General features: G+C 40.3%; 1 protein-coding gene across 2 annotated transcripts in view; it reads right to left on the reverse strand.

Annotated features, from left to right (window-relative positions):
- Positions 1-14,185, reverse strand: part of TUSC3 (tumor suppressor candidate 3) — a 308,021-nt gene that overhangs the window by 173,480 nt on the left and 120,356 nt on the right. For both annotated transcript variants that reach the window (XM_075066435.1, XM_075066436.1), the window contains exons 3-4: positions 4,965-5,082; positions 752-892 (exon numbers count right to left, since the gene is read on the reverse strand). In XM_075066435.1, the coding sequence (XP_074922536.1) occupies positions 752-892; positions 4,965-5,082 (259 nt within the window). The remainder of the gene's footprint in view (positions 1-751; positions 893-4,964; positions 5,083-14,185) is intronic.

A 14,185-nucleotide genomic window follows, 5' to 3' on the forward strand; every position in this document is an offset into this window, starting at 1 on the left:
TGATGGCAGTCTTCCCAAATAGGTGGAAGTGATTAAGGGAAAAAAGATCATCTGCATTGCTTGAGTTTTTGCCGGGTATTCCCAGATTTAAGAGAACAAAGCTGTGGCCTAACTAAACCACATCCACTGCACCTTGTATGTCTTCCTGCATGACTGGGAAACATGTATAGATGATTAGGAATATTGCTAGCAAAGATAAGATTTAGTTTCTGAATATATTTTAAAATCTGAGAATAGTCCCTTTGCATGTGACTGAATTGGGAATTTAAGCAGTATGTTTCTTTAGTACTTTAGAAAGTTTTTGTTTTCATCTTTAAAGAACAATTGTATATAATATTCAACTATATAAAAATAATTAAATAAGTTTACTCAACATATTTGCAGATTATTATGTCTGTGCCATTATTTTGGCATAAAACACTTTTGAAACTCCAGACTTTGTTTTTTTTAAGTAACATTGCAAATACATTCACATTTATCAACTAATTGTCACAATATTATCACTCATTTTGTGCTAGAATAAAACTGGATGAAAATGTAACTACCAAAGACTGAAATGCAACATTCAAATTGCTGAAGTTACCACAGTCCACTCAAGTATTGCAGCTCATATTTGCATTATTTTAACCTATTTTTGCGGATTTCATTTGATAAATAAACATGCATGAGGGGAAACACAGTGCTTGGTGTCAGTTCATCATACTGTAGGCAGATAAGTTTGAATCAGTCTTAACATTGTCAAATGACTTACATGAACATCTGTTCTGTCAGCTATCCATTTAGCTAGCTGCTCTGCTGCAAATCCTATTCTCTGCAGGTCAAAGGTGTCAGCTCTCTTGGGTTTACCTTTCAGAGGAAAATGCATGAATGTCGGAGCAGAGTTCATATTGAGCTACAAAAAACAGAAGGCACCACAATATTAAATAACTCAAACATGCTTTGTGCAACTGTTTGCCTTCTTCCTATCATAGACATTGGCAAGATACCATTAGTGAGAAAATATATTAGTGGCTTTCCAAAGTTTGAAATAACTATTTTCAAACATTTAAATATATTTTCTATTACTGAAAAAGTGCTCAGAGCTAACATTCCTTCCGTTTCTTCAGTTGGGCTTTTTAAGGCACAGTAGTCATTACATAAACCATATTTCAATTTTAAGCACTCCTTTGTTGAGTATTTTCCTAATATGCTCATTTATGCTGTTATAGAACAAGCAAAGTAGCATCTTTAAAAATATTGTTTATATTACACAAAGTCACAAAACTTAAATTACATCCCAATCTTGAAAAAAAACCAAAAAAAACCAAACAAACAATCTTATACACATCCTTAAAAGGTTAAATGCTATGTGGATGTTAATGTGACTACTCACACTGTATAAAGTTAAGCATACATGTAAATATTTAGAGCACTGAGGTCTTAAATATTAATTCATCCAGTGAATGTTCCCAATATTGTCAATTTGAAAACAAATAGAAAATAGTGACAGGCCCCCCTGCTGGTCATTCTAGGTGTAAAAATTATTCCCCAGCCAGATGAACAGGACAGGGAAATATATTTCAGTATATGAAACATCTCACATTTTGGTATATGAAATTTTCTGGATTTCAGAAAATAATAATGCAATACATTTATCAAGTGATTTGAAATTATAAAGTTATCATTGGAAATACTGAAATGATTAAATATGAATGAAACTATTTGAGTTCTCTAATGATACAAGGGCAGTACCATTTTATTTACCTGCCTTGCTTGCTGCTCTCCAACAAAATCAATGTTATTAACTTACATAAATGCTTAAATTAAACATCAAGTACACAGTTCAATTTATAATTTATGAAAAATAAACTAGATACTAAAATATTTCCTTCTAAATACAATATGCCCCATCCTTTAATGAACAATTACACTGGTCTACAATTTTTGAGAAGTCGTCTGCTTCAGAGATAAAATGTGGTATTTATTATGTATTTTGTGCTGAATTCAAATATGACAATTGAAAACAAATGATTGGCTACTGTTTCTAAGATATTTAAGTTTTTACATTTTATGTCTATGTATATTGTGTAGATAGTAGAGTTTTAATCATAAATTGTAAACCTAGGTCTTTTCATGTGTTTATGGTTGCTTTCCATGATAATATTTCACCTGTCCTGTTTATGTAACACTTTAAAAATCAGCAAAAGGGTTATATAAATAAAATTTATTATGAAACAAAAGGCAAAAAACTATTATGTACATAGTTTAGTCCTATTCAGTGTCTACTCGGCGCTTCTTGGCTTGTCTCTTGTATTCATTAAATGGAGCATCTCTTGTCACTGTCCAGCAATAGTCTGCAAGCATTGATGGGCTCCATTTGCCCTGATAGCGTTTCTCCATTGTTGCAATGTCCTGGTGAAATCGCTCGCCGTGCTCGTCGCTCACTGCTCCGCAGTTCGGTGGAAAAAAATCTAGATGAGAGTGCAAAAAATGTATCTTTAGTGACATGTTGCAACCAAGGCTTTTGTATGCCTTGAGGAGGTTTTCCACCAACAACCTGTAGTTGTCTGCCTTGTTGTTTCCGAGAAAATTTATTGCCACTAACTGGAAGGCTTTCCATGCCGTCTTTTCCTTGCCACGCAGTGCATGGTCAAATGCATCATCTCGAAGAAGTTCACGAATCTGAGGACCAACAAAGACACCTTCCTTTATCTTAGCTTCACTTAACCTTGGAAATTTTCCACGGAGGTACTTGAAAGCTGCTTGTGTTTTGTCAATGGCCTTGACAAAGTTCTTCATCAGACCCAGCTTGATGTGTAAGGGTGGTAACAAAATCTTCCTTGATTCAACAAGTGGTGGATGCTGAACACTTTTCCTCCCCGGCTCCAATGACTGTCGGAGTGGCCAATCTTTCTTGATGTAGTGGGAATCTCTTGCACGACTATCCCATTCGCAGAGAAAACAGCAGTACTTTGTGTATCCAGTCTGCAGACCAAGCAAGAGAGCAACAACCTTCAAATTGCCACAAAGCTGCCACTGATGTTGGTCATAGTTTATGCACCTCAAAAGTTGTTTCATGTTGTCATAGGTTTCCTTCATATGGACTGCATGACCAACTGGAATTGATGGCAAAACATTGCCATTATGCAGCAAAACAGCTTTAAGACTCGTCTTCGATGAATCAATGAACAGTCTCCACTCATCTGGATCGTGAACGATGTTGAGGGCTGCCATCACACCATTGATGTTGTTGCAGGCTACAAGATCACCTTCCATGAAGAAGAATGGGACAAGATCCTTTTGACGGTCACGGAACATGGAAACCCTAACATCACCTGCCAGGAGATTCCACTGCTGTAGTCTGGAGCCCAACAGCTAGACCAGAGCCAATCAACAATTTTAAGCATCATTTTCGTTCTCAGTGACCCAGAATTAGTAAAGTTTGACTACATTTATTTCAGAAGCATTTCGGCTGTAGAGCAGTGTTATTGAAAGAAAAATATTTTTGTGAAACGTGTTAAGAAGAATGTTGTAAAACAGTTGAATTTAGTGGGATACTCAGATATAGAAATTTTCTTTCAGGCATATATTTTTTAAAGACTGCTGAGAGCCTGGTTGCACCAGACCTACAATTGGTTTCCCATTTCTATATAATCAGAATGAAAAGTGAAATCAAATCAATTGACATGCTTTTATGTCAACTCTGAGCCAGTATACAGCAACTGCAGCAGTAGCTTAGCTACCAGTATTACAGTCAAGAATTAAATCTCCCATGCTATTATAATTAGTTCAGATGTCCACCGTCTTGTTACATTTGCCTACATAAACTCTGATAAAAATAATATTTCTTCAAAAACCTACATGACAATATGCTCACTTGTTAGTTCCTTTTATTTTCACAGATATCCAAAATAGCTGGAGTTCTCAAAGACAATGAACAAAACAGAATGTGGACATAAACAAGTGTAAGTCCACTGACATAAATGGAGTCATATCTCTTTACACCACAATGAATTGAGCCAAATGCATCTACGAATATAATTATCTCCGTGTGTATGCGCAAAAATGCATATTTGAACTAAAAATAAAAAGCAAAATTTGGAGAGATCATGTTATGTGTATACAATGTGGTCCAACTGTTCTGTTGGAAAACCATCCAAGCTTTACTGTGTATTGTTTAAACACTGTAGAGTTGCTTTTTTTGCTTCATAGTTTAGTATCCCACAATTCAACAAAAGGAAGTAAAAATGGTTATAACTTCTACTGCTTCTTGCTTTTATTAATTCATCTTCCAGTGCCAAGCAGGGAGCTAAGCTTTAAAGAAGAAAATATTTTGCTTTCTGGAATCATGATTCAAGTTGAATTTCAGTTGAGTGTCCAAATCAAAGTGAATTTGCGGGACTAGTGTATTTGCTAATAATTGGGTCTCCACATTTTAAAGCAACCATAGCTATTTACAACAATTTCCACTCTTTTCTAAAGAGTTCCAAGACTGATTATTCTACAAAGATAAAAAGGGTATTAAACATTTAATTGAAGTCTTCATGTTAGGTGATATTTGTTAAATAATTTTTTATGTCAGGAGAACCAATGGGAAAGTTTAACTACGAACGTGATTTTCACTGCACTTCACATCATTTTGGAGTCAATTTGTTTTACAAAGTCCAATGGAAGCAACCACCGATACATTAACAATGGCTTGATAAACTTCATTTAAACTTGATATAACCGAAAACAAATATGGTAGACTACATATGACATGTAGCAAAATTGGCTATTTTGCATTTTTGGTGTTTCCTGCTATCGCTACCAGGGGTGCATTATAGAAATTTCTGTGACTAACCACAGTTTTCCAGACTTTACCCCCACACTGTAATTTTTTATTATATTATCTAACAAAAAAACAAAACAATAAAAGACACAGTACTTAAAATATGTGATATATATTAACCAAAGTTAAAAAGACATCATTCAACACCTTTTACCTGTTGAAAAACATCTGCCCCTTCATCATAATCCACTATAGTGAAGAATAATTTATTAGAAAAAGCTGATGAGTAGCGCCATGAGTTGGCCAGCACTTGATATTCTTCATTAGCTTGCCTGTTGGGGAAAAAGGCATAGATACAGATAAAAAATATAGATATCTGTATGTAATTGACTACCAGTAAAGATTCAGTAACCATTTGTAACAATTGCAATCCAAACAGAGAGATTAACTAAAACTGTAGCAAACACATTCTCAATGCTCTACTAAAAAAGATTTTGGCTGGTATGGCATGGTGGTGGTGTATTCTTCTTCTTGTTGGTTTGTTTTTCCAGAAGTACAATTAATTTATAATGAGCGAGGTAATATCTTTTATTGGATCAGCTTCTGCTGGTGAGAGAGAAAAGCTTTCAAGTCACACAGAGTTGAGCGTCACAGCAAAATGGTCCAATAAAAGATATTACATCACCCACATTGTCTCGCTAGTATCCTGGGACCAACACCGTTACAACTACGTTTCATGCAGTTAATTTATAATAGCTATCTAAGCAACAAAACTCAAACAAAATACTAATGAAAATGAGTTTTAACATTTTTAACATAAAAGCTTTACAAAAAGTGTAAGTTAAACGCTCCTATAATTTGTGCTGGAAAATATGGGCCCAAACCTGCAAATTGATTCATGTAGCGACATCCTTGTGGAAATGCAGATCTAGAATCAGGATTTATATGCTCAAGACTGCTCCAAATAAGCATCAATTCAAACTAGTAGAACATTGAGCTATACACCGAGGTGGCCAAACTGTGGGTCGCGAGTCACATGCAGCTCTTTTACTGTTGAAGTGTGACTCACGTAGCCCCCTCCCACCTCTACCTACCAGACGGGGTGGGGGAAGAGCTCAGGACTTCTGCCTTGCAGCGGGGTGGTGGGGCTAGGACTTCTGCCCAGCAGGAAGGGAGGTCTTGGGACTTCAGCTCTGTGGGGCGCACCTGCTCAGCCTCAGGGCTTCAGCAGAAGTAGGGCTCAATTCCAGAGCCACATCAGGCGCCTTCTGCAGGGATGAAGCCCTGAGTCCTGGCAGGTGTGCCCCGGCTCTTGAATTTGTGAAGATTGTCGTATGCAGCTTGGAGGGTCAGTAAGTTTGGCCACCTCTGCTATATACCAATGCAACATTCCTCCCAGAACAAAAGGATACATGGAAAGAGCTCTGTCAGTACTACACTGAAAATTGTTGTGCCACAAAAGGAGTGGTAGTGGCAGAACTAAAGTGGGTGGAGTTGCGAATAACATACCTATTTGACATTCTTTCCTACAAAAAATATTTAAAACCAACACAAAATATAGGGTTTTTTTTGCAGTCTGTAGTAATTTCTATCAGCATTAGAAAGTCACATTCCCTTCCCCCCTCCCCAGCAGGCTCCCTACCCCCAAACCTCAAGGAAGAGCCAGAGAGAAAAATAATGCAATACAACACTAGATTAATTTTTGGACTCCTCCCTCTTGGTGCTCAGAAAATCATTTTTAAAGGAAGATTTGGGGGGAGAGGGGTTGACGAGATGAGAGAGCTGCATTACCAGTGAAGAAGTTATCTGCATGAATAGCCCTGGAACCACATAGACTTGGAGACAAAACAACTGTACAATTTACTAGGGGGCATCTCAAAGTTATCGAGGGGATCTTTGTGGAAATTTCCACCCCACAGAGCTCCTTCTGTGGCTATTTCAATATTTTCTATTAATTATTTATATTACAGAGCCCCATCCATTATCTACCTTTCTTTTCAGATGGAAGGATACAAAAGGATTTTTTTGTAAAGCATGTTGCATGTACATTATGGCGTGGTACATAGGTATTAAAAGCAACTATTTGGTTACTCCTGCAACACTTGTCTATGATTTGAGTTACAATGAAAATAGGCAGATATATATGAGAAGGAAGAAAAGGGAGGTAGGTATAAGCAGTCTTTCATAAAAAAGGTGTTGAAAGCATGCTTATTCTTCTCATTAAAAAGAAGCCATAATACTGAAGTCAATGCCACACAGAACTTCTGGAGCTGTCTATACCAAGAGAAATAACATGCATGGGCAAATGCACTACTATAAAAAATAAAAAGTAAAACCTGATCATCACTTTAAGTCAATCTCACATGCAGTACAATGAAAACCTAACTTTTATCCTTGTAAACTATTTTTTTTTTAAATCTCTTTTAGTAAATTAGATTTGAAAGTACAGAAAATGTGGAGCTTATGTTCACTGGCATCCTGAAGAGGGCAGTCAAGCAGCAGCAAATGACTGCTGCAAATGCTTAAGTAATAATTGCAGGGCACTTTTCTGTTAAACCTGTTATATTAAAACCTTACCATTTTTTATTATAAGAACAAGATAACATAATTTCATCTTGATGCTATCATTCTTCTTATTCTACCCTTTCATATTTGTTACAGATATTTATGTAAAATCATAAAAGAATTATAAATTATAGTTATGCCCCTAATAGTCAGTAAATTTCTTAATTTTTCCCCATCTTTGTATACTTTGCATCTTTAAATTAAACCAGTTTCCAATTTATTAAATGGATATCTGTCTTTTCAGAAGAGAACTTAGCTTCTAAGTTTTTTTGTTGTTGTGTTTTCATGTGTCTACTTGCACGTTCTGCAACAGAGTGGTTTTGAAATACAATCTTTAGAACTTACTGAAGGTAACTTAGCAAAGTATTCTGTAAGACTTCTCTAGAGCAGCTTTTATAAAGATACTAAAAAGGCATTCTGTAAAGATCAAAAGTGAGTAAAATTCAAATATTTGCACTTCAATATTGAAGCTAGCTCTTAATTCAACTGGTGAGCAGGTGGCTGAAAAGCTAAACAGTTTCTCTTTTGAAATCAATGGGACTACTCACTGTACATGAAGTTACGCATGCACACAAGTCCTTGAAGGATCGGAGTCTAATTAAAGACAACACAGAAGTGGGGATAACAAATCACGAAAAGATCTGGAGAAGGAAGGATGAGACGAACAGCGATAGGTTCACACAATTTGTTACATGGTCTAGATATGTACAGAACCAGAGTGCATCATATCACTCTTATTACAATACATAATACCTCCACAATCCATCATGTCTCTCTGTCTACTTAGATAGATGTCATTTATCGCATCACCGCTAACTGCCTTCTGAAGTGATTGGGAACACCTACCTGGACTCTGATAAATACTAGGCAACACTGTTCCAAAAATGGCGGTTCTCTAGGAGCAGATTGTATCTCCGGTGCAAAATAAAATAAATAAATAAATAAACAAGAGCCTTTTACTATTGAAAAGGGTATAGATACAGCCATTGTCTTCCAACTAGCTGTGTGAGCTGCTGCGAAGTATGGGAGGAACTGTATTTGGTCTTGGCATGACAGGACTGCATGATCAGACTAGGAATAGACTGTAATGCTGCTAGTTTGGCATTACTTTTTCATCAGGCTGAGCCAGAAAGGAGAATAGAGTATCTAAGCAGTAGTGTAGCTGCTGGGATTCAGTGGAAGCAGCTGCTTCCCCTCAGGCCGGCAGGCGCAAAAGCGGCGCCTGCTGGCTGGCGCTGCCGGCCACATGGCCAGAGTAGCTGCGGGTGGCAGCGGCAGCCCGGCGCGGAAGCGGCGCCTGCCGGATGGCACTGCCTGCTACACGGCCAAAGGAGCTGCGGGGTGGCAGGCCGGTGTGGAAGCTGTGCCTGCTGGCTGGCACAGGCACAGCCAAGCACTGGGACAGGAGGCAGGGACAGGCGGCAGCACAGAAGGGAAGGTGAGTGGCGGGAGGGTCCGGTCTAGGGGCATGGCCAGAGGGGGAGCCTTTTTATGTTTTTTGCTCCCCTGTGCTGAAAACCTGGCTACGCCACTGTATCTAAGAGCACAAATAGTGTTACTGTTACTACCACCATTTAACAGTTTAGGCAGAGATGGTAGCACTGCAGTACCAGCAATGACAGCAGTATTATCTACCAATGAGAGATGCAGAGACTAGGTTAGATGACATAGTGCCATCTAAACATTCTTTACCTAGCCTATTCAGTATTTTTACAATAGTCATTGTTGGTACCAGGTTGTTTCCTTTCCTACATGACACATGCTTAACATATATTAAATTATGAGTTTGATATTTCCAGCAAACCAGATTGACTAAATAAGCCAGCATCTATGCTTGTTTTTTTTCTCCAGAGCCTATGAACAGCTGTAATTGCCAGCAGTTACAAGACACCATACAGCTCTTGTGATACAGCATGGCCAGAGGGCAGCATAAGAGTGTTAGCAGGGGGCCTTATTCCCTGCCAAGGGAGGAAGGTTTGCTTTAGATTAACTAGAACAGCTGTGGCCAATTAGAGCACCTGACTCCAATTAGAGCACCTGACTCCAATTAGAGCACCTGACTCCAGTTAGAGCACCTGACTCCAGTCATGGGATATAAACCCCTGCTTCAGTCAGACAGGGTGTGGTAGTTGAAGGAGAAAGGTTGGATTGGAGCAGAGTGCAGATTGCAGAAGAGAAGAGTTTGTCCAGAGAGAAATAGAAGGTTTGGAGGAGTGCTGCGGTGGATTGGGAAGCCCAACAGAAACCCTAGGTAAGGGGCACCAGGCTTGTATAGAAGAGAGGCGAGAAGCCCTTCACAAGCTGACGGGTATGAGAGGGAAGTAACCCAGGGTAAGAAAGCGCTAGTCAAGTGGTTCACCACAACCCCAGGGCCCCTGGGTTGGGACCTGGAGTAGAGGGCGGGCCCAGGTCCCTCCCTCTCCACTCCCCTCCTCCAAGGACACTAGGGGAGTGATTAAGAACTGGTTCAGAGGCAAGCAATATCGCCCTGAACCTACCCCAGAGAAGAGAAAGCGCAAGACCCAGAGAACAATACCGGCAATTTGCCACACTCTTTATAAGAAGGCACATTTATTCTTAAGATAAAAAAAAACATTAGAGAAAATCTTCCAAACAACAACGATATTAAAAAAAACCCTACACACAAACAAAAAGCTAACCAGAGGTCACCCCCTTACAACACCAACAAGGTCTTAGTAGGGGTCAGTCTTTCAAACCCTACAAAAGGTTTTATTTTCCCCCTGTGGTTGCAAGTTTGTAACAGTATTACTCAGAACTCGCACAACCATGAATAATTCAGTCTTTCCTTTATGCAGATTGGTCCTTTGATATTGGCCTCATATAACAGGCGATCAGCAGATAAAGGCCTGCTCCTCAGTGCATAGCTTCAAAAGGATATTTTTTTGTAACTGGAGGTGGGGAATTTGCATTCATCTCCTACTACTTATTTCCCAAAATCTACTTCATACATTATCATCTCAAAAGTCCACTCTTTTCTGGCACATTGTTCAATAGTGTTTTGATCACGTAGGCCTTACATTACATTTCCTTACATTGGAGAGGTTACATACAATCCCAGCTCACAATAATACATAATATTTGTATTTAATACAATGAATTCCCAAATATTTTTAAACCTAATAAGTTTTCTCAAGGAAATTGCCATATCTGTCACAAGGGGTTTTGTTAAACAGAATCAATTCAGCAAAGAGTCTACACAACTCATCTCATTTGTATAGTTTTAGCCCTATTTGGTTTTCTAAAGGTGAAAAGAGATGCAGAACTAGAGAAAATTAGCTTAGTATAATGCTCGAGTAAGGGCTTGTCTACAATTAAGACAGTACAGTGACACACCTGTAGTGCTTTGGGTTATCCACCTCCCCAAGAGGAGATAGCAAGGGTGACAGAAGAATTCGTCCATCAACCTAGCTCTGTCTACACAGGGATTTAGGTCATCTTTATGACCTTCAGAGAGTGGAGATTTTTCACATCCCTGACTAACGTAAATAAACAAATCTAATTTTCAGCTGTAGAGCAGACCTAATAGAATAAAATTAAGAGAAAATGTAGGCAGAACATTAGGAAAAAAATCAGTAAGATCTATTAAGCTGTGAAATGATCTGCCCAAGGAAGTGATGAAAGCATTATCACATGGTACATTAAGTAGATTAAACAAACACAATAGGCAACAACTTGAACTGGCAGGGGAATGTACTAACAGAAAATCTAGAAGGTCTTTTCTGTCTCATTATAGAAAGATTTGTTCATTGCTACTCTTTACTGCTACAATTATTTTGCTGTTTGTTATTTGGAATAATATTTGTCCTAATAATAAAAAGAAAGTGTTTAAATATTTTAAACTTCCTGCTTGCAACACAACAACAATTTATAACTAAGTTCTTTGGCCCTGAGTCTGGGAAGATCAATAAACATATAAGTAGACCCACACCTCTCTTAACCAAATAATGCTTCTGCAACTCCATGTAGAAAATTTATCACATAGATAATAAAAATACTACAGAGCGCTCCAGAAAATTCAAACTCCATAACAGAATTCTCATAGGTTTCAGAGTAGCAGCGCTGTTACTCTCTATCCGCAAAAAGAAAAAGAATACTCATGGCACCTTAGAGACTAACAAATTTATTTGAGCATAAACTTTTGTGGGCTACAACCTACTTCATCGAATGCATAGAATCTTACTATATGTTCCATTCTATGCATCTGATGAAGTGGGCTGCAGCCCATGAAAGCTTATGCTCAAATAAATTTGTTAGTCTCTAAGGTGCCACAAGTACTCCTGTTCTTTTTTAAAGAATTCTCATACTCTTTTTACAGACAAGTCTTTCATTATGAGTGAAAGTCTGAACTCTGTCAGTGTGCTGGAATGCTTAAAGCTGTCAAGTCCAATCTAGATTTTGGTTTTCTGTCTTGAAGGGTTCCTCCTCTGAGTAACTAATGTTTCTTCTTCAAATGATTGTTCATATTGATTCCAATTAGGTGTGTGTGCGCCGCGTGCACAGTCGTTGGATAGTCTTTCCTTAGCAGCTCCTATCGGGTTGGTTGTGGAGCCCCCTGGAGTGGCACCTTTATGGTGCTGCATATATGCCCCGGCTGACCTGGCACCTCCTCAGTTCCTTCTTGCCGCCAGTGACGGTTGTTGGAACAGCAGTCACTTCCTTAGCAAGTGCTTCCCTTAGCGTACTTTCTGATAGTTGTAGTTTAGTTCTTAGTTAGTAGTAATAGTTAGTGTATATAGCATATAGTGTATATAGTGAGATAAGGATTGGGAGTGAGGTCTTTCCCCAACCCCTAACCCCCCAACCTTGGCCTCCAGGGCATGCTGCAAGCCCAAGGGTTCAACCACAAACATTACCAGTTCACAGTCCTTCCCTTCAGCCTGTCCACAGCCCCCGAGTGTTCACCAAGTGTACGCTGATCGTAGAAGATTTCCTCCAAAGGAAGCAGGTATATTCTTACCTCGACGACTGGATGCTCGGGGGCACACCAGGGAGCAGGTGAAGTCTCAAGTCCGTTTAGTCAGATCCACTTTTGAGAGACTGGGTCTCCTCCTCAGCGTGAACAAGTCTACATTATCACCGACCCAAAGAAGCAAGTTCATTAGGGTGGTGAGGACTCGGTCCAGGCAAGAGCACTTTTGCCGGAGTCTCAGTTACAAGCCATGACATTATTCATGGCCTCAGGCGTACAACTCCATTATAGCAAGGGGTTGCCTGAGTCTCCTCGGCCACCTGGCAGCCTGCACTCTCATGGTCCAGCATGCCAGGCTGAGGCTCAAGTCACTCCAGGCATGGCTTGCTTCGGCCTATCGCCCAGGGCATGACAGCATGAATGCAGTGGTCAGTTCTGGAGCAAGTACTCGACTCCCTCCAATGGTGGCTCGACCCTCGGACAGTGTGTGGAGTCCCCTTCAACAGTCTCCAGCCCTCCTTGTCCCTGGTAACGGGTGTGTCAGCTAGGGAATGGGGCACACATTTGGGAGACCTCCAAACGCAGGGACTATGGTCACAGGACGAGCTCTCTCTCCATATCAATATCAAGTTGCTGAGGATGGCGAGACTAGCATGCCAAACCTTCCAGGCTCAACTACAAGGCCAGTGCATGGCAGTTATGACGGACAACACTACTGCCACGTTTTACATCAACAAGCAGGGTGGAGCCTGCTCCTCTCCCCTATGTCGGAAACCCCTGCAGCTATGGGAGTTCTGCATAGCCCACTCCATTCACCTAGAAGCATCCTATCTACCAGGAGTTCAGAACAGAATGGTGGACCACATCAGCAGGTCCTTCATCAAACAAAAGTGGTCCATTCGACTTGATGTCATACACTCCATTTTCAAAGGTGGGGATTTCCCTAGGTCAATCTGTTTGCTACCCAGGGTAACAACAAGTGCCCAGTGTTCAGCTCTTTCCAGAAGCACAGCCCAGGATCAATCATGGATGCATTCCTGTTACCCTGGGAAGGTCGCCTGCTCTATACCTTTTTCCTGATTCCTCTCATGCACAAGTCCTACTCAAGGTCCACAGGAATGGGGTAGAGATAATTCTGGTAGCTCCAGAATGGCCACGACAACACTGGTACACCATGCTTCTGGAACTGTCAGTGGACACCCCACCCTGATCACGTTGCCACTCCTCCCCGACCTGATCACTCAAGACCACGGTCATCTTAATCACCCTCATCTCCAATCCCTCCACATCATGGCCTGGAAGCTTCATGGCTGAATCCCATGAAGCTTACGTGCTTGGAACAGGTAAGAGAGGTCTTACTAAGCAGCAGAAAGCCCTCCACTAGAACCACATATCTGGCAAAGTGAAAAAGGTTTAACTACTGATGCAACCAGTGTCATACACCCGCACTTCACGTGCCTATCCCTCTCACCCTAGAGTGTCTTCTGCACCTGAAGCAGCAAGGCCTGGAAGTATCATCCATAAACGTACACCTCACTGCTATCTCGGCTTTCCATCTAAGAGTGTCTGGATGCTCCTCCTTCGCCAACCCCATGGTTGGCCAGTTCCTCAAGGGTCTGGAATGGCCACATTCCTAGATTAGACAGCCTGTTCCTGCCTGGGACCTTAACTTCATCCTCTCCAGACTAATAGGGCTCCCATTTGACCACTGGTGACTTGCTCCCTTCTCTACCTGTCATGGAAGGTAGCCTTCCTGGTCACCATTACATCAGCAAGGAGGGTGTCTGAGTTAAAGACCCTTACCTCAGACCCACTTTATACAGTTTTCCACAAGGATAAGGTGCAACTCAGACCTCACCTGGCCTTTCTTCCTAAGGTTGTGTCACATTTCCATACTGGCCAAGACATATTCCTGCCTGTTTTCTATCCTAGCCTCATGC

This window comes from Chelonoidis abingdonii, chromosome 5 (assembly GCF_003597395.2).
Source record: "Chelonoidis abingdonii isolate Lonesome George chromosome 5, CheloAbing_2.0, whole genome shotgun sequence".
NCBI classification, from domain to species: Eukaryota; Metazoa; Chordata; order Testudines; family Testudinidae; genus Chelonoidis; species Chelonoidis abingdonii.